Below are 22,333 nucleotides of genomic sequence, written 5' to 3' on the forward strand. Positions count from 1 at the left end.
TTATACATGTATAAAATAGTGATGTATTTGTTTTACACCACTATTGCGCTAATGTTTAGCTTGCCTAGAGACTATTTCTATAGCTTATCTTGTCTAATTTATAAATGGTTGAAGTCCCTTTCTGCATTAACTGTCAGACACTTAGAGGAAGAACAGACTTAAAATCATATTTAAAGTCTGTCTGTCCTATATCACTAGCTGCGAATTAAAAATTTTAATTAATTCATATTTCATTGGCCATAAAAACGTGTTGTAGGTCCATTTGCTCCTTTATGGGACCATTAATTAAGTAAGGATATAAAGACTTTGAAATTAAAACTATGAACATCCATTTTCCACCCTGAATGCTAAAATAAATAGAAAAAATAGCCTGTTAAACTAAAATATACCAAATAACAAGCCATGCCAGAAACCCAATGTGACCTAATGGCTGAAACAGAGAACAGGGCTCTTTTAAGTTTTACACCTTAAAACCCATTTGAAGTTAGTGAGTAAGATTAATGTGGAAATGTGTATGAAATGAGTCATTCAAAGTCTAAAAGAAGTGAATGTGATCATCTTACATTCATAATTAAGGGGTTTAACCAATGATTGAACTCAGGACACTTCATTTCAAACAAGACTTTAAGCGGATGCGGATTGGTTGAGACATGAAAACGTTATTTCAAAGATTTTTAAGTTTTGACTTGTGGTTCGTTTGACTTGTGTTTTCCGACGTTCCCTGAACAGTCCTTGGAGGCAGCGGCGCCCTGGTCTGAGCGGGTCTGGACTCTGGAAGTTGGACTACGTCAACAGGAGAGTGGAGACCGTCCCAGCCCTCAGAGGAGCTGAGCAGAGGCGGCGCGCAGCGGTCGCTCCAAACATCTCCAAATGTCGACAGAAGGAAAAGAGTTTGTGCGTCTGTGAGCGTTTTCCTGCAGGTGGACATGTTTGCTCCGCGCGTAAAGACGCACTGAAGGCGGACTAAAACGAAGCTTTGGCGCTTTTTCGTGACCACCAAGAGCAGCAGCAGAAGATGTTGGCGAGAAAAAGCATAATCCCGGAGGAATTCAGTGTGCCGGGGCTCGCCTCCCGGATGCCCCGCAAGCCGGTGTTCAGGGACCGCGTGAACAAAGCGCGCTTCATCGCCAAAAACGGCTCGTGCAACTTGGCGCACAAGAACATCCGCGAGCAGGGCAGATTCCTGCAGGACGTCTTCACCACGCTGGTCGACCTTAAATGGCGCTTCACGCTGGTCATCTTCACCACGACGTTTGTGAGCAGTTGGCTTCTGTTCGCCATGAGCTGGTGGCTGGTGGCGTTTGCGCACGGAGACCTGGACCCGGAGCGGCAGAACGGGACCCACTGCGTCACCGATGTCAAGTAAGAAAGACACAGACCAGTGTGAATGTTATAAAAGTGAAAATTAAAAGTGCAGTTTAGATTGTTCAAGTGTGTTTGTTGAGACTCGAAGCATGTTTTTTTGCGGTCACTAAAATTCTTCCCATCCATCCTTACTTGATCCAAACATCCCACTTCCCACCCTCCTCTTCATCTTCTCTTCCTCTTCCTCTTTCTCCATTTTTAAATTCGATAGTGGAAGAGGAGGAAAGGGACAGAAAGATATTAATTATGACAAGAAGTTAGGGAGCTTTTGCTCTCATTAGTTCAGGGGAAATAAAGTAAAGCTTGTAGGAGGGGGAGGGAGAGTTTGGCACCTCCCTCTTACTGCAGCTCACCACACTTTTCCCTTTCCTTCCTTCCTTCCTTCCTTCCTTCCTTCCTCCCTTCCTTTCTTCCTTCCTTCCTTCCTCTATCTCTCCCTTCCATTTGTTGTCAGCCACCTCTCCTTCAGGTTACCTTTCTTCGTTTTCCACTCCTCAACCGTGGTGGAAAGTAACTAAATACATTTACTCAACTACATTATGTAAGTACAATTTTGAGGTACTTGTACCTCAGTAGTAGTAGAACTTTATACTTCTCCTTCATTACATTTCAGAGAGAAATACTGCACTTTTTACTCCACTACATTTATTTAACAGCTATAGTTTTTGTTGAAGCTTAAACCTGTGGTTCCCAGCCTTTTTGCCTTGTGACTTCTTATATAAAATCAGCGTCTGATTGGAGCCCCTCGTCATGTTTCAGATGTCTCTGAGTTGTTAGCAGTTTTACCAAAGACTCATTTCCCCTCTAAAAACCCCCCAAAGATTAGAGAAAACAGATTTCTTTATCAGAACTTTGTTTCTTCTTCTTTCCTCTCCCATTAATCATCTCACGACCCCTCAGATTTATCTTGTGAGTCACAAGGGCCCGACCCCTAGGTTGGGAACCACTGGACTAACCTAGCTAACTGTATACAAAGCAGTTAAAACCAGCTCCACCCCGAGCAGCTGCAACAGTAAAATGCTGCTCTAACATTGAAGCATCAGTATTAATGATTATTCAGTCACAGGGGACATTTTTCTGCAGAACGAGTAATTTTACTTTTAGTAGGACATTTAGCTCATGATACTTTTGTACTTTTACTTGTGTGGGATTTTGAATGCAGGACTTTTTCATGTAATGGAGTATTCTTACATTGTTGTATTGGTACTTGGATCTGAATACTTCTTGCCTTAAATGGGAGCGAATGTCCTTGAGAAAAAGGGCCAGACTGATTTAAAATGAATTCACTAAACATCCGAAAAATTCAGAGCTGCAGGTGGAGATATTTTTCTTTTCTAAAAATATACCCAACATATCTGCCAAAATCTCAGTGGACCCCAAGACACTGAGGAGTGACTTGGCAGAATGAAACTGTTTTGATAAGTGTGTACATGAAACTTTAAGGATCCTGGTTTAAAAAAAATCCAATTTTAGTCCTCTAAATTTCAAGTTCAACAAGCCACGACTGAAGAACTCTCTTAATCTCTCTCCTCAGATCGTTCACGTCAGCCTTCCTGTTCTCCATCGAGGTTCAGGTGACCATCGGCTTCGGAGGACGTATGATAACAGAGCAGTGTCCGACTGCAATCACCGTCCTCATCATGCAGAACATAGTGGGACTCATCATCAATGCCGTCATGCTGGGTGAGACTTCGAAACTGTTTCCCCGCTCAGGGGCCACATGCTCAAAAAGACGCGGCCCTCAAAGGTGTTTCGTTCAGATGACACGAAGGTCGGGCTGAAACTGCTCCTCCTGCCCAAGAGACCAAAACTAATAACTTAGACAACCAACACATGACTGACATATCAACAAAGCATACATAAATCCACATGGCAAGGATAGATTGCTGATATTTAGTGTCTTTTTTCTCAGGTTGTATCTTCATGAAGACGGCTCAGTCAAACCGTCGAGCAGAGACTCTGATCTTCAGCCGTCACGCTGTGATCGCTGTCAGAAACAACCGCCTGTGTTTCATGATTCGTATCGGGGATCTGAGGAAGAGCATGATCATAGGAGCGACCGCCAGGTTACAGGTGTTTGTCTCGTTTATTCTCTCTTTTTAACTGCTGCACTGTAGTTTCACAGAGGAAAGTAGCAAATGTCCACATATCTGCTGTTCATTGAACAGCATAGTATTTATATTGTTGGATATTTTGGTATTTCTTCTCGATGAAAAAGATTTAATTTTTTTGCATAGTAGTCTTTAGATTTTCTCTTTGTATGTAAAATCCATGCATTTTGTAGATTATTTCCAAAAGAGAAGGAACCTTTTTAAGTGCAAAGTTCATTTTTGTCTGTAAAACAAAGGTCTGAACACACCTTAGCTGCAAACTTCGATCTCCCACAATCCTTTATGTTTGCAATGAGTTCTTCTGTAAACTCCAAAGAAGTTAAGCCATCTCTTCAAAAAGGGAACCTAAGGTGCACAAATAAGATTTAAATTAACTGATTATTAATTAGGACTTTACATCATCTGCAGGTGGTGAGGAAGACAACCACACCAGAGGGGGAGGTGATCCCCATCCATCAAATCGACGTCCAGACGGAGAGCGCTGTGGCCAGCAACAGCCTGTTCCTCCTCGCCCCGCTCATCATCTGCCACATCATCGACAAAAACAGGTACAAAGACGCAGGACCTGCTGTGGTGATGTGGATATAGTTAATCCAGACTAAACCGAGTTAAACGGTGAAGAGTTTACATGTTCTGTCTGCTCCCGATTTCTCCAAACTGGAGATATCCTGCTTCTCACCCAGTGTATGCCAACCCTAACCCTCCGGCACCCCTGTGACCCTTAAGAATAAGATACATTTAAACCACCCAAAATTATATTTCCTTTTTCAGATTCGTCTCTAATCTTTGCGTTCTCATACTCAAACATTTGGCCTCTTTGGGCCTCTGAAAAGTATTCTCACTACCTCCATCTGCTGGTCAAACACAAAGTTACAGGACTAAAGACAAAACTTTCAAATCCACACAACAAACTAATTCTACGTACTATGTTTGTGTGTTAACTATACTCCGACAGTTATTATGCATGCAAAAAAACACTTTATATTTGAGTGTGCTGTTGACTATTTACCCAGTTTGAACACTAACATACTCAAAATCTGCTGAAAATTAATATATAGTATGAAATTTTCAATTCAATTCAATCCAGTTTCATTTATATAGCGCCAATTCATAACAGAAGTTGTCTCATTGCACTTTTCCTATGGAGCAGGTCTAGATTGTACTCTTTATAATATTATTTAGACCCAACAAATCCAACAACAAAACTGGGACACAGCTACAGAAACAGAAGAAGACGTAGAAGGAGAAAGTGCAGCAGCAGCTGAGAAAGCAAGGATGGATGTTGCGGTAACACTTTATAATACAGCCCAAGATTTACATGTATGTGTAATTTCGGTGTATGAATCAGGTACCAATAAATGACTTAAAAACAAGACTATGGGGAACAAGGGAGTAACAACTGGGCATTTTGGAGGAAAAGATGAATAAATTACACTTGAAGTATTTTTGTAAATACTGTTTATTTACAGGGAACAGCACTGGAGTTTGGGGGAAATGGTGTTAACAACTGATTAAGTAATTATGTGCAGTTATAATATGTTACCAAAATTGTGGGGGGGGTACAGTAAGGTAACTGTTTTGTTTCTCAGTATTGTACCCCAAAGGTACCCAGTACAAAAAAGCACAAAAATAAATAATAAATGTTTCTGCTGTCAGCCCGCTGTACGACCTGTCGGCCATGGAGCTGCAGTGCAGCGACCTGGAGGTGATCGTCATCTTGGAGGGGGTTGTGGAGACGACGGGGATCACCACACAGGCCCGGACCTCCTACATCTCCGAGGAGATCCAGTGGGGTCACCGCTTCGTTCCCATAGTAACGGAGGAGGAGGGCGTGTACTCGGTGGACTACTCCAAGTTTGGTAACACAGTCAAGGTAAGAGTTTCAAATATTAGAACAAAGTCTTCCTAAAAATACTGATGCTTTTGTTTTTTTAAATACTTACTTTGCCTACTAACATTATCAAGCCATCGCAATATTTTGAAAAATTGATGCTTCTTTCTATTGGTGACTGTTACCTGTATCCGTATGATAATCACTTACTTACTAATCATTGTATTGTACATCCTCCATTTTATTTACCTTTCCATCAAAACAGAAGCAATAGGAGGAACTAGAATTCAATTATAAAAAAGAGACCCAACAAATCCTGGTCCCCTGGTATTCTGCCAAATAGGCTGAATCAGCATTGTGTGAACTCGTTTGGCAACAAGGGCTTGAATGTAACGGACGTTAATTTATATGCAAAAGTCCTGCACTCCAGCTTTAAGTCTTTTAAATGTTAAATATTATCAAGAGTTTTATATTTCCTATCTTCAATTCCCAATTTACCCATTTACTGTAAGCTTTAATTTGATTGTTTTAACTCTTTAAACCCCTTTCTGTTTCTCATTTTATTGTTATATTTCTTTAGTTTTCTTTTGCTTTTCCCTTACTTGAATTTGTAGCCATGCTAGCGGCGTGGCTCTCGGCTTAGGCTCTAATTAGCAAATGTTAGCATGCTAACACTCTAAATTAAGATGGTGAATATAAATATTACACCTGCTACAGGTGTTACACATTATACCTGCTAAACATCAACATGTTAGCATGCTGACATTAGCATTTAGCTCAACGCACTGAAGGGTAAGGGTAATTTATAATACTCAATGATTGTACATTTCTGTTACAAAAAAGAAGAAAGCAAGAAAGAAAGCTGGAAAGTCATTTTTAAAAGCCAAACGTGATGCGGATTATTGCTCAACCTGAACCTCCTGCTGACATGTGGTCATAAGTTGCTAAGGGGCAGAAAAACTACATATTTATTGCACGTAATGTTCTGTTGTCGCTCTTGAAGGTAACGACGCCGCCCTGCAGCGCCAGAGAACTGGACGAGAAGCCGTCCATCTTAATCCAGACTCTCCAGAAGAGCGAGCTGTCCCACCAGAACTCGCTGAGGAAGCGTAACTCCATGCGACGCAACAACTCCATGCGTAAAAGCGCAGCAAGCAGCGGAAACCTGCGCAGGAACAACTCTGGGCTCGTACCGCCTAAAGTCCAGTTCTTCACCCCGACCGAAGGAGGCCAGGCCCTGAACGCCGTCACCTGACATGAGGCCTGCCTCCTGCTGGCTGCCCTGCTCCTCCTGGTGGGAAGGAGGATTGTGGGTGATGGTGTATCTCCTGCTCTGATGGGACCCGTTCTTTTTCTGTTCCCGGCCTTGTCTAGACTTGTCTCCTAACACTTTACACTGCTCATGTTACTCCATGTTTGTGTGCTTGGAGTAATCTAGTTCTTATTTTAGAATTAGCTGTTAAACCTGTCCAGAAAACATTTCTCCGCACTGACAGAGCTGCCACAAACCAAAAGCAAAACATTTCTTCTCTTCATTATCATTAAAGCAATAATTACAAACACTGGGGCCTTTATGCCTATTTTACCGTTTTGGGGGAGATATATTTTCTTATTGATTAAAGTCACAGTTTAACTACTAGTAGTGGTTACTAGTAGCAACCAATCACTGTACTGTACATGTGTATTTTTCACTTTATTTTGTAGTTTGTGTTGTTTGAGAATAAATGCACTCACTTCATCTGAATATGGTTTCAGTATCTTAAGTGCTCAAATGATCCCGGTGAGTTAGTTCATTTAGTAGTTAATACAACCAAACAAATGCATCATTACATATCTAGAAAATGTCTAAAAAAGAATTCTGTGTAAATCAACAGATCTACAGCACATAATTTTTGTTTTTAATTGATGGAGCTATATGTATAAAAATGCATTCAGAGAAATGCTATGCAAAGGAATCTGCAGAGTATACATTGTAAAAGGTGGTGTGTTGAATAGAGCACAGTGATATGAAAAGTGAAGAGATTTATTATTATTAATAAAGAAGGTCACTTGCTTACATGCACTGGTTTCTCAAAGAGATTTGGTATTCTAGCACCTGCACCAGAATATGTAAAGATAAAAGATATGAAGGATAGAAAATGTATTAACATACATCAGACTTATAATCCAAAGCCCTGCAACCCCTCATAGTAAGAACTATTAAATACTCACTTTGAAAATATTAATTTGAAATTAAGGCTTCATTTGGTCCTTAATAACAAATATTTTTTCACCAACAAAGTTAGAAGTATATTTTTAAATTGTACATTGAATTTTTTCCAATAACCCAATTTCTAAAAAAAAAAAATAGAAATGCTTGAATTTCTGACTCCTTTGCGTTTTGTGATATTGGCTCGGTTTATTCTGACGTTGCACTACGTGTCGTTGACGTCGTCGCACCCGGAAGTGAGAGTGGGAAGGGGACGCGGCGAAGGTAAACATGGCTCGTAGTTTACTGTGCAGAGCTGTCGGCGTGTTTCAGCTCAGCAGGACAGCAACACTCCTGACAGGGACTCGTTTTTACTGTCAGACTGAACCGGAGCCGCCGACAGTGAGACAACAGAACAACGGAATAAGGTGCAGTAACAAAATGTGTCCGTCGTCCTGGAACTGTTATTCGCAGGTGCTCTCAGGTAGATACAGTATATTTATGGAGAGAATATAGACTTTAACGACAACAGCGTGTTACAGTGGTACATTCAGTACTTCACTGCACATGCCAAGGTCTTAGGGTAAATTCGGCATACATATTCTGTGAAAAGCATATTTTTGTAATAAGCTGCACCACCACAACAATGAGAAAATACTGCATATCCATTAAAAGTTCTGCATAAGAAATGCTTAAGTTGAAGTACTGAAGAGTTTCTCTCTCATGGTCTGGTGGTGCCACTGATAAATTACTTCACATACTATTGAGTACTTTAATCTATAGAAAGACATAAATAATACAATGGTGGAAAGAAATTAAGTAAGTAATTTACTCAAGTACTGTACTTCAATTTTGAGGTACTTTCGGCTTCTTTACACTTAAACTCCACCATATGTCATATATATAATATTGCACTTTTTTGGGCTGTTTATAAATGACTAAAGGAAATTACTACTTTAAATGACTACATTTTTAAATGGATTTTGGATTAAATGAATGTTACATACAAGGAAGTGGAAATAATCTCTCTGGTAAAACAGGTGATACAAGTTTTAACGTTGTGTTAAATCTTTTGACTAAACCTGGTATGATTATAATATTCCTACGGTAGGGATTTATTAGTGTCTGTAGTATCTGATGCTTTAGTAGAGTTTAAAGTGACTGAACTGCAGTTCATTCTTATTTGTTTTATCTCATACACTTGTGTACAGTGTCATAATGATACGATATTACAGAATCACAAATCTGTTGTTTTCGTCTTTATAAGGAAACGCAGCAAAGTTTGGTGCCTCTTTGGCTGCATGAAAGAGGATAAACCAGATCCCTGAACTACAAAATCAGTTTAATAGTTTCTGTAACAAGCTGTAGTGAAACTTGTGCTCAAATACACAAAACGCCACTGTAAAATTTTAATTTCTTCTTCTTCTTTTATAACCAGGAGAATAATATTGAACAACCCCAAGAAGAGGAATGCTCTGTCTTTGTCCATGCTGGAATCCCTCAGACAAAACATCCTAACTGATGTCGACAGTGATGATCTCAGAGTTATTATCATATCAGGTAGGTATTTATTGAGTGTGTGTGTGTGTGTGATAGAGAGAGAAAGCTACTGTTCTAACCTTGTGTGTGTGTGTGTGTGTGTGTGTGTGTGTGTGTGTGTGTGTCAGCCAAAGGTCCAGTGTTTTCCTCTGGACACGACCTGAAGGAGCTGACGTCAGCTCAGGGCAGAGAATATCACACAAAGGTGTTTCTCACCTGTGCAGAGGTTAGTTTCTTTGTTTGTTCGTCATATCATGTCATCACAAAATCAGCCTCTTGTTTACTATTTATAAAAAATCTGATCTGCTCTACTGAGTGTTGTTCACCTCTGATGTGATGCAGTTTGATTACATATTTCAAAGTCAAAGGTGACATCTTCAGATTAAAATGACATGGAACAGAGAAAAAGTAAAATCAACAAGTAAATCCTCACATTTAAGAAGCTGGAACCAAGAAATGTTTGTTAATTTTCACTGGATACATAAATGACTTAAACAGTTATAAAGTGTCATTCATCGTTTGACCAATATTCGACCAATCATCAGTTGCAATGAGCTTCAATACAAAACAAATGGTGCTGGCTTTAAATGGGCTAAATCCTAGCCTGTTAATGTGACAGAATTGCCATTTTCTTCCACTTTATTTGTTTATTCTAATTTTATATTTTATAGCTGATCAAACTGGACATGTTGGTGGCTATTCACTAGGCTAGCTTAAATCACTCACTGGCTCCTGTGCTTCAGGTAATGACTCTCATCCAAGACATACCTGTTCCAGTGATCGCCATGGTGAACGGTGTTGCCACGGCGGCTGGTTGCCAGCTCGTTGCCAGCTGTGACGTTGCCGTGGCGACGGAGAAGTCCACCTTCGCAACTCCTGGCGTCAACGTGGGTCTATTCTGCTCGACGCCGGCGGTGGCCATCGGCAGAGCTGTGCCGAGGAAGGTAAGCGCTGAACGCTGTGAGGACTTCATTAGAAAGGCACTTGTCTACTTTAGGTATGTTTGATTTCTTTACTGTTGAAGAAAAACTTGTACTGAAGAGATGGTCCTCAATAAACGAATAACTCAAAGAGCCTCAGTAGTGCTTACATGAATATATGGATTTATTACAAACACAGATCTGTTGACAGAGAAGTGTTGGGGCAGCATGTACACATGGAGCCAACACAATACTTAGTTTACATCCTAAAAAGGTACACTTCTTATAGCAGAACGGTGGGTGGTGGTTTACAGGTTACATCATGTATCATAAATCAGTAGAAAGATGAGACAAAGAAAGAGACTGTCTCCGTCCCAAGTTATCAGTATAAGAAGAACAGAGACTTCTGGGACACTTCTGTCTTATGGTAGGAACATCTAGTGCCCCATGACCCAAAACAACATAATCACAGGGCCTGAGGCCTCCTTTGTGAAACCATGCTTACCATATAGTCAAAGTGTCATAAATTATATTACACCCATATAACTACTCAGAGGACCCCAAATTTCTCCAACATTTCCGTTTTATATTTTCACGCAATAAAAACTTTGAATATTTTATTCTTGTCAGGATCAAAAACTGAACACTAAAACTCTGTTGATAATGTATAATAATATTATTTATATATATATATATATATATATATATATATATATATATATATATATATATACATATATTATATATATATTAATAATATATATATATACATATATTATATATATATATTAATATTATATATATATATACATATATTAATATTATATATATATATATATTTATATATATATATATATATATATATATAAATATATATATATATATAAATATATATATATAAATATATATATATATATATATATATATATATATATATATATATATATTATGTTAATATTATATATATATAATAATAAAACGTGTATATTACGATAATACCTGTTGTGATAATTATATTGTTGAATCTGATCATGAATTTAACATCAGAATCAGTTCATGTTATGGTCTTCCAATACAGTAGTATGTGATCAGCTCTACAATAATTGTGTAATCTGTCAAACTGTATTATATCCATTATCCATATCAGGGTGATATTTAGGCTACTTCAGTAATAGTCAAGAAAATGACACTTGATTATTAATTATTTAGAAATAGGAGAAATAGTCTTGATTTTATCAGGCGACATTGCCTTATTACAAATAATATTAATTAACTTTATTTATACAGCACTTTTTTGTGGTTTTGTTATCACTTTTTTTTTTTTACTATTATTGATATTGGCTACAGCCTACAAAAATCCAGTATCAAGTCCTAATTGATATACACCTTTGCATGCTCCTATTTTCCCAGGTTGCCATGGAGATGCTGTTCACAGGAACTCCCATCTCCGCCCATGATGCTTTGCTACACGGTCTGGTCAGTAAGGTGGTGCCAGAAGAACGACTGGAGGAGGAGACATTAGCCATCGCCCAGCGGGTGTGTCAGGCTAGCCGACCTGTTGTGGCTCTCGGCAAGGCCACTTTCCAAAGGTGAGAGTTTTCGGAGTACAGACAGACCCCTTTTCACCTTTTCCCTGTGGTTATCACTGTTTTTTAAAGTCCATGGGCGCTTAAGATGCTTCAAGCGGGGTCCCCCAAAAATAAGGTTGAAACCGGATAATCAGTATGTAGCATCTTACCATCAGTAAAACATTATCCTCATTTATTAGTCACATCGTTTTTTCAAACAAATGTTCTATCAGTGGAAAGATTGGGAGCCTCTAGTAGCATCCACGTGCTACATAAATGGAGCTAAAGCTTTCAGAGCTTTTATGACCGCACCAAAAACAGTTTGGTGGCAGATAGTGGAAGCAGTAGAAAGACGATGGGAGAAATCAAAATTGATAAGCTGATGTTTAAAAATGCTGCACTTTGCATCTTTAGTTAGCTGGAATAATTAGAGAATGTTGTAAGGCAAATATTGTGTTACCATTGTCAAATGCATTACTCAATCAACAACTGAATGTCAATATGGGGCACTGACAAATATAACATTGTCAAAAAACTATACATTTTCCATAATAATCAGGATTCCTAACGTGAAAACATTTGAAACATTGTGATTAATACATATACATTTCCCTTCACATGTTGCGTCCTCCCCTCCTTTGTTTCCTCCAAAGACAAATGGCTCAAGGTCGAGATGCAGCGTATGCCACCGCCTCCAAGGTGATGGTTGACAACCTGGCTCTAAGAGACGGACAGGAGGGGATCCAGGCCTTCATAGAGAAACGCAAGCCAGTGTGGAGCCATAAAGCAGAAAAAGCCCATGATTGACGGACTGTTGGATAGGCCTTTATCACACAAGATAACTGCAGTGAACTAGTGATTATCCTGACTGGTACGCATGGTTTTCAGTCACTGATGTGGAATAACTAGCACCAGTCCCAAGCCAATGTATGGGCTACTAGTAAAATGTGTAATTTGCAAGATCACAATGATTGAAGTCTAAATTGTTGACTTATGGATTTCCTCCTTTTTGCTGAGACTAAAGACAAGTAGCTGAACCATTGTGTGCTTTAAAAGCTGCAGGGTGGAGATGAGAAGATGAGAAGAATACACTGTTACCACCCAGAGGACTCAAGATATCCTCAGAACATTGAGGATGTTAAAATAAAACTTTGTGAATTTTTTTAATGCCTAAAAATACTTTCAATTGAGGCTAAAAAATAAATTAAATTCACAATAAAAAACTTACCACAAAGTACAAGAAAATGAGCATTTTTGTTTTTTTTGTTAGCCCTTATATTAGCTGATTGGCTACTAGCTGACAAGTACATAGTCATAGGTAAACATGGGCCATAACAAAATATTTTTTTTAAATTATTTTATAATCATGTACATTTGTCTATATTATTGTTATTTTCTGTTATTTTAAATTTTCATATTTAATAACGCATTTAGGTTTTATCCGGTTTTATCTTATATTTATATAGCGAGGAGATATGTCACATCCGGCCGCCATCTTTGTTTTAATGGTAAAGCGAGTTAAATTATTTTTTTTCGGACTAATAACTTTTATACCAGCTAGACTTTGGAGTGAGTGAGGCCTCCCTAAATACTTCCACAACATCGGAAAGTGTTGTTTCAAGACCTGCTGGGTTTATAAGAGATCGCCAGTGATTTTTATTTCAGAAAAAATGAGAAGCTAGCGCGTGTTCGACCGTTTGTCACGATAAAGTTAGCCGTTAGCCGTTAGCCCAAACACCATTTTATGGCGAGTTTTCCTGTCTGTGCTGTCGGACCGCGGCAATTTAAGCGCGTTTCACCGGTTTTCAACTTGCCATACTGCCGACCGGGGATCCAAGCTAAGTATCTGCTTCTTGTGCATCCATGTTTAATGTCTTGCCTCAGTCCTGCATTATGTTTTTTTCTCGTCACATGTCAGTAGGCTTCTGCTGCTGTTGCTTTTGTTGTTGGTGGCTTGTTGCTTGCATACAGTAACAGTTACACTTAATCTGTTATCATAATTGTTGCTACTCTTCTCTTTATAATATCTTTTTTTTTTATATTTATAATCTCTTCTCTGGTAGTGGATGATTGATGTCTTTGGTTGCTAAATTTTCTTTATATTGCTCCTGGCTGCATCCTTGGGGTTTATATACGTGCTTTGGTAACGTTATTGATTGTAAAATAATGTTATGTAATGTTAGCAGATAAGCTAATTTCATGATAATGAAAGCCTAGCCCATATGCATGTTTTCATTTTTAGTTATATTTTGTAATCAAGTTAGTTGCAGCCCTGCTACAGTCTATTATTTTCATTATTAATTAGTCTATTGATTTATTTTTTTTGGATTAATCATTTGGTCTATTATAAAGTGACAAAATTACACATTACAGTTTCCTAAAGCCAAATTTGATCTCTTCAAATAGCTTTTTTTGTCCAAGCATTAGTCCAAACCCCCCAAATTATCAATTTACTATCACATAAGACTTAGCAAAGCTGAAAACCCTCACAATTGAGAAGCTGCAACTAGGAAATATTTGTTATTTTTGCTTTTAAAAATATTTAAACAAATAGTATTTTTCGGTTAATCAACTAATTGATTAATCCACCAATTATTTCAGCTCTAGATTCTAATTTAATCCCATTAAAATTGATTGATTGATTGATTGATTTAGATGAAAGCCAGTAGCTAATCTAAATATCACTTTGAAATCAAATATATCAGATATAATACATCAGACTTTCTTGTCTGACAAGTCTTGTTTTACTGGGAAAAATGACTAAGTGGTTTTAAGATATGGCTGCAAATTAATCATTGTCTGTCAATAATTTGAGCGTCCATGTTAATGAATATGAATACTCATGGTTATATTGGGTTGAAAATTGGTTGTTGTTTTTTGGGGTGGTCTATTGATTACTGATGGTAATATTTAACACTAGAGGTGAAATGATTAGTCAGTTAATTGATTGACAGAAAATAAATTGGCATTTATTTAACTCTGGTGCTCTGATGACTCTGGTGCTTGATTGTAAATTGATTATCTTTTATATTTTCTTTCTCTTTTTGGGCATTTGGTTGAACAAAACAAACTATTTGAAGATGTCACCTCGGGCTTAAGGAAATTTTGATGGGCATTTTTCACTGTTTTTTCACATTTTATAACTAAACGGTCAATCAAGTTCATTTTTGACAGAATTATTTTCATTATCAAGAGAATTGATAGTAGAAATGGAAACATGTTTGTTGGATGGCAACAGCTCTGTTGCTTTGGGTCTGCCACACCATCGGATATTAAATAATGAGTTGGGAGAAACCGTTTTGGGGGATATTTTCTCCCATTTTTTAAAGATCTCCCTCAAAGAACAAATCTGTTTTAACCGTTTGCAAAAAAGGGTCCGTTTTAGTGCTGAAACTGTTCCTCCATTAATTGGCAACAATTTTAATAAGTTTTAATATTCAGTTAATTATTCATCATTTATCAAGAAAAAAATAAATGCCAGATATGTGAGGATTTGCTACTTTTCTCTGTTTTGCATCACTGTAAATTTAATGTTTTTGGACTGTTGATTTCATAATTTCTTTTGACATTTCATTGACTAAATGATTAATCCATAAAATATTCAGCAGATTAATCAAAAATGAATTTATAATTTTTTTTTAGTTAGCGCTAATCAACAGAACCTGGGTTTAGGGATTAACACTAGAATCTCCAGGAGTCGCTGTATACCTAAAACCGCCAACAGGTAAAATTTATCCGCTATTACTGATTTTGTGATTATTTCTGCTACGTGTTGCTCAAACCCACTCGGCACCTTGGGTGTGCACTTTCCACAAACAGCATCCCAGGTCACTTTCTCCTGCGCTCTTCTGCACCTGTGAAGGGCACATCCACACGCAGTGGCTCTCTTGATGCCATCCTCTCCGCGCTGTTGCAGTTATATTCTAAACACAGTCTGAATTTAAATGCAGCACACATTTTAGAACAAACAATCGACTATTGCAGTGTTTTTATAGACCTACGTGATGATGATGATGATGTAGAATAAGAATCAAGGGCGTTCTTCCTGCTTGTTTGTTTCGGACTGGCGTGCATCTAAACAATTACGCATATAAAAATATTTATTGAAAAGAAAACCATTCGAATCAATTCCAAAATTGTAGGGGGGTGCTACATAACACACTTTTAGGAAAAGTCAAAGACTGGGGGACTTGAATATTGTATTGAAACAAAGTGACATATAATCGGAAAAACAGCAGCAGGTAAATTTTACCCGTTGCTGGTTGTAGTGATAATTTTTTACAGGCACATTATCTTTTAATGTATGTGCAAGATATGTGAATGATCCATAATTTGGTTAGTTTTTATTTTTAGGGTGCTGCTATAAAGAGGAATGTTTTTTTATTTTTATTTGAAGAAATCTTAGAAGTTTAATTTTATGTTAGAGACAGGTTGTTAATCTCTGAGGTGATGGGAATAAGACACAGTTCAGTGCACAATGTGACTTTGACACTGATGTATCAGGTTGTAGTTTTACTGAATGGCCATTTGATGGTGTGATTGTGTTAATCTGAAGCAAGTTCAACATATGGATCTCTCTTCGTTATCTGGCTTCACTAACCCTTACAACCGCAGTCGGGATAAGCAGTCATGAGCACGTTCACACAAAAGGGGCGGTGTTTGCAGCGTGGGACCACTACTCGCAGCAGAGCGGCATATTTTACAAATTAAGAGAAAAATATAATATTAGAGAAATACGAAGAAGTTAAACACATAATCCAGCTGAAAGCAACGCAGCAGCCAAACAACCGCAGACTGTGTGAATGAGTAAATTAATTAATAGGCTTATAATATCACTGCCCCATCATTAGAGCATGAGATCTGACTATAATAATAAAGATTATTTGTATAGCACTTATCAAAACCAAAGTGCTTTACACATAAAACACAACAATAAAATACACAGTAATATATAAACAGGGAATAAAATTTAAACACAATGGATGATTTAAAAACTGTAAATAAAACACCAAGGATAAAATGGAAAGACAATGGGTGAATTCAGACTTAAAATAGAGCAGTGCAGCCTCAAGAATAAAGTATAATGTAACTCAGTAGTTAAGAATTAAAATAAACCTAAAAATTGTAAGAAAAAATTATAGGAAGGTAGGTTGATTTGATTATACCATTAAATTAATGTGTTGCTTAGATGTATTCTCGTGGCTGTATGGTTATTTTAGCCTTATTCTTTGAGCTGCATCCTGAGCGGTGTGAAATGGACTTGGGAGGAAACAAAAGATAAATATAAAAACACAATTTAAAGCAGTAAGTAGGTTCACTTTCATATAAGTACAACAAGTACACAGCTTTAGTGCTTCAATCAGTCTCTGTTATAGGATGATAGCGGTAAAGTACAAGGGTTTCGTCAGTCTCTGAACACTCTTGCCCTCCTAAGAGATCCTCTTACGATCCGCGCACCAAGCTTTTATTTTTTTATTCTTTTTTTATTCCGCGCACCGAGCTCCATAGGATCTGCTATGTCGTAGGACTGAAAACCCAGGGTTAAACCTGAACTCACCTCACTCAACCTGAACCCCAAATCCTGCTTCGTAGTACAGGCCCCAGGAGGCTGTACAAATACTGTTGTCCAAATAAGTGATGGAAGGCTTTGTCAGTGTAAACATTTGGTACAGGCACACTGACTGCAGACAATATGGATGCATTTATTCTTGCACAAGAAACAAATACTCTTTGCTGTCCAAGCAGATAGGCTGAACAAGTTATTTTTTTTAAGCCTCACTAAGGGAAAGCAGAGTGAAGTTGTGATCAGTGGGTCACTGCCAGTTCCTCATAGATGTTTAAAGGTTGTTGGAAAAACTGTAGTTGAGTACTATCAAAAATTTTTAGAACATGTCACAGGAACAGAAGTGTAACCTTCGATCTTTATATTCAAGTAATTTAAATCTATTTCTTTGGAGGAAAACAGTGTAGAGCTGCAACTAACTAATTATTTTCATCTGGTATCAGTGAAAAGTGAAAGTGCCTGTCACAGTTTTCCAGACGGCAAGGTCATTAGCCTTTAGATTGTTTGTCGGACAAAATAAGCAATTTCAAAGATATTCAATTTACAAAGACATAACAAGGAAGCAGCAAATTATCACTTGATAACTAATTATCAAAATTGTTGCAGATCAGTTTTCTGTCAACTGATCAGAAAAAAACTTTTATTATAGCATATACTTTTCTACCAACAATAACTAAAAATATTAAAGTATTTAAGTAAGTGAAATTTCCATTAGGGCTGCAACTAATAACTATTTTTGTTATTGATTAATCTATGAATATTTTTCTCTATTAATTTAGTCTATGAAATTTTAGGAAATGGTGAAAAACATTTTCCCAGAGCTGAAGGTGACGTCTTGAAATGGCTTGTTTTGACTGACGAGCAGTTAAAACATTAACAATGATCATTTACAATGATATAAAAACAGAAAAGCAGCAAATCCTCACATATGAGAAGATGTAATAAGCAAATGTTTCGTATTTTTGCTTGACAAATGACCTAAATTACTATGCTGACTATCAAAATTGTTGCACATTAATTTTCTTTTAATTGAGTAGTCGATTTAATCCTTTCAGCTCTTATTTCCAGTTTCACAAAACATAATCTTCGGCTGTGCATGGCAGTAGTGCCAGCATGTATTTGGCAGCTGATAGTATTTTGTAGTAAGTTTGTTTCAATCGCGTACCAAACCTTCCCCACAGTCTCAGATGTCGTTGGATCAATCAACAACTTATTCCAGTGAGGTATTCTGAGCTTTCCTCTAATATTTGTCTTCTAATTTATGCAAGTTGTTTCCCACTGTGTACCAAAATAACTTGACTGGGCTGAAGATGTTTGGGTTCAAAGCAGCATCCCGCTGCATCACGAGCATCTCTTTCCACGGATTTGTCATCCTATTTACACAAGTCTTCACACCACCGACAACAAACATCCTTTGCAGGCATCAGAGGCAGGATTGTGTTGTTCCCCAGAGTTTGCTCATCCGGCAAAGCTCTTGACATTACATTCCTCTGAAGCCGCCTTAAACATATTTATCCAGAAAGATACAATAACAGTATGTGAGCAGGCAGCTGAATGATGCTATTAGGCTTCCTACAGGCTCTTATTATAATGTCTTTAGCAGCACAATATTTATTTCAGTATAACTCACTTAAATTTACAAACTGTTTCTGTATATTTTTAAATGTTTTGATTAATCATTTGGTCTAGAAAATGTCAGAAAATAGTGAAAAATACACATTACAGTTTTCCAAAGCCACATTTTATTTCTTCAAATGGCTTTTTTGTCCAAGCAATACTCCCAATTATCAATTTACTATCACATAAGACACAGGAAAGCTGGAAATTCTCACACTTGAGAAGCTAAGGAACTAAGAAATATTTGGTATTTTTGCTTAAAAAATATTTTAATGATTAATCGATCAAAATAGTATTTTCTGTTGCTCGACTAATCCACAAATTATTTCAGCTCTAGATAAGATGAAAGTCAGTAACTAATCTAAATCTAAAACACTTTAAAATCAAATATATCAGCCTTTCTTGTCTGAGTCTTACTTTACTGGGGAAAAATGGTTTTAAGAAATGGCTGCAACTTAATGGTTTTCAGTCTGAATTAGTCTGTCAATAATTTGATTGTTTAGAATATAAAATGTCAGAAAATAGTGAAAAATGCCCATCACAATTTCAATTTGTCCGACCAACAGTCCAAAACCCAAAGATATTTAATGTACAATGATATAAAACAGAGAAAAGCAGCATATTCTCACATTTGAGGAGCTGACATTTTAGCTTGACTTAAATGATTAGTATGTTATAAGATTATTGATTTAAATTAATGGATATTATTGTTTTGTCGATTGATTCATTATTTTAGCACTAGAGCAAGGCATACTCGGTTTTTCCTTGTTATCTGGAAGAGTATCAACTAAAAAATGAGCGGAAATAAAATGGTAGGATATGCATGCCTATAATACGACCTCTGATTTACAGCAAGTCAAAGACAGAGCCAAAGATTCATTTTCACCCCACTTCATTTTATTAAGCAAAGTATCAGAATGGCCTGCAATTAGTTGTGTAACAAAAAGATAACTTAGGGAATGTAATGAACAGTATGGCAATACTGTTTGAGAGTAACTGCTTCAAAACCCAGTATGAGGAATAAGGAGTGTGACTGATTAAATGTTGAATTGTGTGCCAGATGACTCTGTATGCCAGTGGAAGTGCCAGCAGCTGAACAGTAGTTGATATGACAGTGTTGAGAATAATAAGACATAATGAAATAAAGCAAACTTGTACTGAAACTAGTTCACATCCGTCTCTGGCTGCATGTGCTCAAGATGTGGTAACAACAGTACAGCAGTTTTAAAAAATGTGTTACCTATGGTTACATAGCAAATCAGATAGCTTAAAGCCATCAAACAAAAACAAATATATGATTAGCCCTCACAAATTAGCGCGCTATTCCTCGAGTCTCTAATCAGGGTTGGAATTTTATCAAAAACTACACTGGCCTCAAATACATGTAAATACCCAATGTACTGTACTTCACATATGAAAGAAAATTAATTGCACATCAGTTAATCTGGAAGGAACATTGTCACTGAAAAGGAAAAACTAAAAAGGAAATCAAAACTTAGTGACCCGTTCATCAATTCTCTTTAATTCTATCATTGGACATAGTATTATTTCTTCTCTTTTTTTGAAAAATAACATTCACAAGCATATAGAGTAAATCGACCTCTAATGTAAATATTTGGAAGTAACATATAAAAAAATAAAGATGGAAAATAAGAGTTTTGCTCTCTCAGGAGAATGTTCCCCTAACAACTCAGCATATTAACAAAAGAATCCACTGTACATATCAGACTCTAAAAGATATATACTGTCACCTCTCGTTAATGATTTACATCCAAAAATAAAATTAAATCTTCAGTCAGTTTTGTTTTTCTTCTTTTTTCTCTTTTTAAAGTGATCAGTAAAAACGTCAAGAGGCTGGTGTGTCCTGCAACTTTACGATGCAGCGTGACAGTCAGAAGGTCAGTACTTCACACAAAGAACAGAGCAGAAACAAAACCAGGTTCCTAACAAAGCTAGGACTACTGCTCGTCTTTACCACAGTGTCAGTGACTAATCCTCAGTTTTTTACAGTGTCTTTTCTCTATCACAGCAGCATGGACTCCTGCATAGCAAATGCCTCCTGTGCATGCCTGTAGTGTGGTCCTCCAAACAGCTGGGGGAGCTGTTGCCTTATGACGGGCTGCTGCTCCTGGAACTGTGTCCTGTAGTGAAGCAGGCCGTCTGGGTTGGCGGGAAAAGTGAACTCCTGAACGGGAGACATTTGGGCTCGCTGGAAGCTGGGCGAGCGCGGCATCCCACCTGGGGATTGAGGGGGCAGCTCACCCTCCAGCGCCCACGGGAGCCCGTCTACAGGCCGCCGAGGCCCGCCCTCTGGGAGGTAGTGCGGGTTCACCTCGCCCCTCCGATGCCCCTCAAACCTGTAGTCCACTGGAGCGTAGACCTGTGCGGTGGAGGTGAGCTGTTGCAGGTAGATAGGGGTGGAGCTCCCCTGGGTTTCCAGCTGCAAGGAGTGCTCCGGGGGAGGCCTGGCGTTTCGGGGGTTGTGGGTGGAGCTAGATGGTGGCTGCCTGCGGTAGGTGGCGAAGGAGTTGTTCATGAGAGCCTTCTCTGGGGAGAGGCTGTTGGTCTGCCGCTGAGTGGTGGCGTACGCTCGTTCCCCATACGCCACGGTAGAGGGTGGGGTAAATCGGGAGGGCGGAGCATAGAGTTTGTCTTCTCCTCTGTTGTCCAGGCTTACGCTGTAAGCAGGATGGAAGATGGGGACCTCAGTAGTAGTTCTGCCCGGGGAATGCTGCTGCGGAGGAGTGTGGTACTGGCTCTGGCTGCCAGGGTAGCTGGCCTGGACACCTGCTGGACTGTTGTGGGAAAAGGGAGGAGGAGGGAGTTTGGCCATCCTGGGCCCTGATGCGACGGAGACAACGCTCCCAGCCAGGCTGGGTCCGCGGCTGGGGCTGCCCTGATGGAGGGATGATACACTGAAAGGTGTCTCACTGCGAGGGGTCCTCATTCTGGACGGAGGTCCGTCAAGCTCCAGGATCTCGAAATCCTGCTCCGGCAGCCCTGGTACGTTGTCGTACTGGGAGGCGTTGGAGCCTCGGTCGGAGCCAGGGACGAAGCCCTTGGAGCGTGGCCGGCGGTGGGGCAGAGCAGTGTCTTCTGGGCTGGAAGGGGCCGGCGATGCCCCTCGGCTCCGATGAACCTCCCGGGCTGCTGCCGCTTTGGCTGCTTCCAGCTTTGTCTCGGAGGGTTTGAACCAGCGGGGAGTGATGTCTCTGTGAGAGCTGGAGGCTGCGTTGGAGTTATGGTTGGCGGTGGCGTGGCTCTGAGGCTTCCGTCTATCCACCGTGCTGAATTGTGGTTTAGGGGTGGGGGCTGAGGGTGGTGTTGCTCTCCTCTCAGGCGTGGTGGAGTTGGACTGCTTTTGATGCTCATTGGGAATCTCCCCTGATCCCCTGGAGCGGCCATCCCTCTTGTCAGCTTTGTGGTGGCGGATCGGCTTCTCCAGCGAGTCTCGGCGTGACTGGCTGTGGGGTCGACTGTCCCGCTGGCGCTCTGGTACAGGACTCGGGTCCCTGGGAGGCTCTGCTGGCTCGGCATGACTTTGACCGTTGGCCACATGGTTCACCCCTGCTGCTGCCAGCTCAGGAGGAAGCTGCCCTAGAGGCTTCTTGGGAAACTCTTCCTCTTTACC

General features: G+C 39.0%; 3 protein-coding genes across 5 annotated transcripts in view; 2 read left to right on the top strand and 1 right to left on the bottom strand.

The window, feature by feature from the left end:
* Window positions 1–96: 96 nt before the first annotated feature.
* Window positions 97–7,051, top strand: kcnj8 (potassium inwardly rectifying channel subfamily J member 8). Its single transcript, XM_044186107.1, has 6 exons — window positions 97–1,362; window positions 2,900–3,048; window positions 3,278–3,438; window positions 3,885–4,024; window positions 5,133–5,349; window positions 6,311–7,051. Exons 1-6 carry the CDS (start codon window positions 1,016–1,018, stop codon window positions 6,560–6,562), a joined length of 1,266 nt encoding a protein of 421 aa, XP_044042042.1. The 5' UTR covers window positions 97–1,015; the 3' UTR covers window positions 6,563–7,051.
* A 680-nt stretch (window positions 7,052–7,731) lies between these two features.
* On the top strand, window positions 7,732–14,499 carry echdc3 (enoyl CoA hydratase domain containing 3). The gene is made up of 6 exons (XM_044185879.1): window positions 7,732–7,923; window positions 8,934–9,055; window positions 9,163–9,260; window positions 9,778–9,978; window positions 11,365–11,543; window positions 12,176–14,499. Exons 1-6 carry the CDS (start codon window positions 7,787–7,789, stop codon window positions 12,327–12,329), a joined length of 891 nt encoding a protein of 296 aa, XP_044041814.1. The 5' UTR covers window positions 7,732–7,786; the 3' UTR covers window positions 12,330–14,499.
* Window positions 14,500–19,577: 5,078 nt separating this feature from the next.
* Window positions 19,578–22,333, bottom strand: part of usp6nl (USP6 N-terminal like) — an 83,971-nt gene continuing 81,215 nt past the window's right edge. For all 3 annotated transcript variants that reach the window (XM_044185878.1, XM_044185875.1, XM_044185876.1), the window contains one exon: window positions 19,578–22,332. In XM_044185878.1, coding sequence (XP_044041813.1) covers window positions 20,726–22,332 — 1,607 coding nt within the window. In that variant the 3' untranslated portion in view covers window positions 19,578–20,725. The remainder of the gene's footprint in view (window position 22,333) is intronic.

This window comes from Siniperca chuatsi, linkage group LG23 (assembly GCF_020085105.1).
Source record: "Siniperca chuatsi isolate FFG_IHB_CAS linkage group LG23, ASM2008510v1, whole genome shotgun sequence".
Lineage (NCBI taxonomy): Eukaryota > Metazoa > Chordata > Actinopteri > Centrarchiformes > Sinipercidae > Siniperca > Siniperca chuatsi.